The following is a 5098-nucleotide window of genomic DNA, read 5'->3' on the forward strand; positions in this document are numbered from 1 at the left end:
ACTCGAAGGCTTTAAAGCTATAAAAAGAAAAATTTTTTTGTTGTCAAGTCATTTTTCAGTCATGGCCTAGACTCTATGATCCTATTTAGGGTGTTCTTGGCAAAGATACTGGAATGGTTTGACATTTCCTTCTTTAGTTCATTTTACAGATGAGGAACTGAGGCAAAGAATGTTCATTGACTTGCCCAATGTCACACAGGTAGTAAGTATCTGAAGCCAGATCATCATAATTCCAGGCCCAGCACTTTATCCATGGCGCCACCTAGCTGCCCCAGAAGGAAACTTAGAGGTCATATAATCCAACCTCCATACTTTACAGTTGAGGAAACTGAGAGTTCAGAAAAATTAAATAAGCAACCCAGGTTCACACAGGTAGTTAGTAACAGAGGATGAGATTTGAAACCATATCCTTTCACTTCTAATCTCATGCTTTTTCTATCATACTACACTTTCAGTTTTTCTGAAGTCTCCTTCTTGCCACCCGCCCCTCTTAGTAATTAACAAAAAATGTCCTCCTCCTTTATGCACAGTTTCCCTCCATCCCTAACTCCAAACTATTTTTTCCTTGAATTTTGTAACCTCATTAAGGATATGGCCTTTCTCACTTCTCTCTACTTCACTACCTCTCCTTCATGTAAATGCTTTTGCAAAAAAGACTTGGCATTGTCTGAGTTGTCTCATGGAGCTCTTCACCTCCTCATTTCTCAAAGTATAGATGAGGGGATTCAGCAAAGGGGTGACAACCGTGTAGAACACAGCCACCACCTTGTCAATGGAGAAGCTAGTGTCTGGTCGTGTGTAGATGAAGATACAGGGTCCGAAGAAGAAGGCTACCACAGTGAAATGAGCTGTGCAGGTAGAGAGTGCCTTCCGGCGTCCTTCGGCTGACTGCTTCCGGAGAGACACAAGGATAACTGTGTAGGAAGTCACCAGAGCCAGAAAGCAAACAAGGGAGATGGTTCCACTGTTGGACACAATAAGTGCCCCTGTGAGGTATGTATCTGTACATGCCAGCTTAATGACAGATGGCACATCACAGAAGTAGCTATCAATGACATTGGGGCCACAGTAGGGCAGGCGGGTAGTCAGAAAGGTTTGCACAAGGGAGTGAATAGTGCCTCCCACCCAAAGGGCAAAGACAAGCTGCACACACACTTGCATGTTCATCACTGTGGAGTAGTGTAAAGGGGTGCAAATAGCCACATAACGGTCATAAGCCATGATAGTCAGCAGAAAGATCTCTGCACAGGCAAAGAGGTGTAGAAAGAAGAGTTGTGCAATGCATGCATCAAAAGAGATGTTCTTTCTTTCCAATAGGAAGCCTTCCAACATCTTGGGGATTGTGACAGATGAGTGGCAGATGTCAATGAAGGACAAGTTGCTGAGGAAGAAATACATGGGAGTGTGGAGACGTGGGGTGAACATAATGGTGACTATTATGAGGAGGTTCCCAAACAAGGTCAGCACATAGGTGGTTGAGAATGCCACCAAAAAGAAAATCTCTAACATCCAATTATCAGTGAGTCCCAAGAAGACAAATTCAGTCACTCTGGTTTGGTTGAAACCTTCCATTCAATGAGTCTTTTGAGACTCCCTGGAAGACAAGGAGAGTTAATTAATGAAAAGAACCCATCTTTATATGGCTTACTTTTAAAAAACTGGATCTAGGATTTCATTAGATAAATGCCAGTGAGAAGATTCTTTCCATCAATACATATCACCAAAGGTTCTGCAAATTGTAGTCTTAGAGAGTTGCTTGAGGCAACAAGAGGTCAAATGGCTTGACCAGGCTCTCACAACCAGTATATGTCAGAAGCATGACTACAAACTGAAAAAAATAATTACTTAAAAATTATAATTGAACAAATGAAAACTAATGACTCTATGAGACAACAAGATACAATACAACAAAACTAAAAAATAAAAGAAAAATGTGAAAATTCTCATTGGAAAAAAGCAAACTCCCAGAAACATCGTAACCAAATTTCAGAGCTCACAGATTGAGGAGAAAGTATTGCAAGCAGCCAAAAAGCAACAATTCAAAGATTATGGAGCTCCAGTAAGGATTACAGAGGATTTGGCAGCTTCCACATTAAAGAACTGGATGGCTTCAAATTTGGTATAACAGAAGGCAAAGGAGTTGGACTTACAACCAAGAATCACTTACCCAGCAAAACTGAATGTAATCTTTTGGGGGGGGATGGAATGGATATTCAATGAAATAGAGGACTTTCAAGCATTTCTAACTAGAAAAGCAGAACTGAATAAAAAAATTTTACCTCCAAATACAAGACTCAAGGGAAACAGAAAAAGGTAAAAAAGAACAAAGAAAACATAAGAAATTTAATAACGTTAAATTGTTTCTATTTCTATATGGCAAGATAAGATTTTTACTCTTAACTTTGTTATTATAGGAACAATTAAAAGGAGTTTATGTAGACAGAGGGTATGGATATAAGATGACTTTAATGGTATGATATTTCTTAAAAACAAAATAAAGGGGTGAGAAAGAAAGTTGCACTGAAAGAAGGAGGGAGGATATTGAATGGGGTAAATTATCCCAGATAGAAGAGGCATTAAATAGCTATTGTAATAGAGGGGAAGATGGGAGGGGATGTCAGGAAAAGCTCAAACCTTACTCTCACCAAAACTGGCTCAAACAGGGAATAACATAAACCCTCAGGTGAATATAGAAATCCATCTTATCCAATAAGGAAGTAAAAAGGGAAGAAAATAATAGAAGGGGGAGGGAGGACCAATAAAAGGAAGGGCATATTGGGGAAGATGGTGATCAAAAGTAAAATACTTGTGAGGAGGGAAGGGGTGGGGAGTAAGAGAGAGGCAGGGATACACAAACAAAAAATAGCATAGAGGGAAATACACAGTTATCATAACTATAAATGTGAAAAGGATGAAGTCACCCATAAAATGGAAGGGGATAGCAAAATGGATTAAGGAACAGAATCCTATGATATGTTGTTTACAAGTAACACATTTGAAACAGAGAAATATACACAGAGCAAAAGTAAAGGACTGGAGCAGAATCTATTATGCTTCAGCAGAAGCAAAGAAAGCAGGGGTAGCAATCATGATCTCAGTCTAAGCAAAAGCAAAAAATAGATCTAATTGAAAGAGGTAAAGAAGGAAACTATACCTTGCTAAAAGTTACCATAGACAATGAAGTCATATCGATATTAAACATATATGCAGCAAATCGTATAGCATCCAAATTTTTGAAGAAGTTGAATGAGTTATAGGAGGAAATAGATAATAAAAGTATACTAGTGGGGGAGTTCAACTTTCCCCTCTCAGAACTAGATAAATCTAACAAAAAATAAACAAGAAAGAAGTTAAGGAGGTGAATAAAATTCTGGAATAGTTACATATAATAGATCTGTGGAGAAAACTGAATGTGAATAGAAAGGCATCAACTTTTCTCTCAGCAGTACATGGCATCTACACAAAAATTGACCATGTACTAGAATACAAAAACCTCACAACCAAATACAGAAAAGCAAAAATAGTAAATGCATCTTTTTTCAGATCATAATGCAATAAATATTGCATTCCCCATTACACAATGGAGAGATTAAAAATTAATTGGAAAATAAATAATCTAATCCTGGGGGGTGCAGCCAAGATGGCGCTGAAAAGGAAGGACTAGCGTGAGATCCCTGCCGAGTCCCTCCAAAAACCTATACAAAAATTGGCTCTGAACCAATTCTAGCACTGTAGAACCCACAAAACAGCACAGGGAAGCAGGGCTTCAGCCCAGGACAGCCTGGATGGTCTCTGGGTGAGGTCTATCCCACACGGAGCTGGGAACTGGGAGCTAGGAGTGGAGCAGAGCAGGGCCCAGCACGAGCGGCATGGACCAACCAGACCAGGAGCCGGGCGGAGCGGGCCCTAGCGCCCTGAATCAGTGAGCTGCGGCAGTTACCAGACTTCACAACGAAAAGCTGTGGGAGTGGAAGGAGTTCACGGTTCAGCCACCACCCCCCGGGGCAGTGGAGGTGGGGCAGCTACAGCTGCAGTTGCTTCTGGCCCCAGGCCCACCTGGGGGAAGAATTAAGTGGCAGATCAGAGCAGGACTGCACAGCCTGCTGAAGATCTAAGCCCAGTCCGGGTTGGGGGTTTTGGGGGAAGGAGGAATGCTGGTGTGGCAGAGCTGGCACATCCCCCCCAAACATGGAACATAGAACTCTTTAGTCTACGAGCAGTCATACCCCACTGAAAAACTCAAGGGCCAAGTTAGTTGGTTGGGAATATGGCCAGGCAGCGAAAACACACCCAGATTCAGTCTCGGACTTTGGAATCTTTCTTTGGTGACAAAGAAGACCAAAACATACAGCCTAAAGAAGTCAACAAAGTGCAAGAGCCTACACCAAAAGCCTCCAAGAAAAACATGAACTGACCCCAGGCCATGGAAGAGCTCAAAAAGAATTTGGAAAAGCAAGTTAGAGAAGCAGAGGAAAAATTGGGAAGAGAAATGAGAAGGATGTGAGAAAACCATGAAAAACAAGTCAATGACTTGCTAAAGGAGACTCAAAAAAATACTGAAAAATACACTGAAGAAAACAACACCTTAAAAAATACACTAAGTCAAATGGCAAAAGAGCTCCAAAAAGACAATGAGGAGAAGGATGCCTTGAAATGCAGAATTAGCCAAATGGAAAAGGAGGTCCAAAAGACCACTGAAGAAAATACTACTTTAAAAATTAGATTGGAGCAACTGGAAGCTAGTGACTTTATGAGAAATCAAGATATTATAAAACAAAACCAAAGGAATGAAAAAATGGAAGACAATGTGAAATATCTCATTGGAAAAACCACTGACCTGAAAAATAGATCCAGGAGAGAGAATTTAAAAATGATTGGACTACCTGAAAGCCATGATCAAAAAAAGAGCCTAGATATCATCTTTCAAGAAATTATCAAGGAGAACTGCCCTGATATTCTAGAGCCACAGGACAAAATAGAAATTGAAAAAATCCATCGATCGCCTCCTCAAATAGATCCCAAAAAGAAATCTCCTAGGAATATTGTGGTCAAATTCCAGAGCTCCCAGATCAAGGAGAAAATACTGCAAGCAGCCAGA

The 5098-nt window shown here is 40.5% G+C and overlaps 1 protein-coding gene across 1 annotated transcript; it reads right to left on the reverse strand.

Annotated features, from left to right (window-relative positions):
• Positions 1-630: 630 nt before the first annotated feature.
• Positions 631-1572, reverse strand: LOC118829972 (olfactory receptor 1509). The gene has a single exon (XM_036736837.1). It carries the CDS (start codon positions 1570-1572, stop codon positions 631-633), a length of 942 nt encoding a protein of 313 aa, XP_036592732.1.
• Positions 1573-5098: the final 3526 nt, after the last annotated feature.

Source organism: Trichosurus vulpecula, chromosome 8 (assembly GCF_011100635.1).
Source record: "Trichosurus vulpecula isolate mTriVul1 chromosome 8, mTriVul1.pri, whole genome shotgun sequence".
In the NCBI taxonomy this organism is placed as follows: Eukaryota; Metazoa; Chordata; class Mammalia; order Diprotodontia; family Phalangeridae; genus Trichosurus; species Trichosurus vulpecula.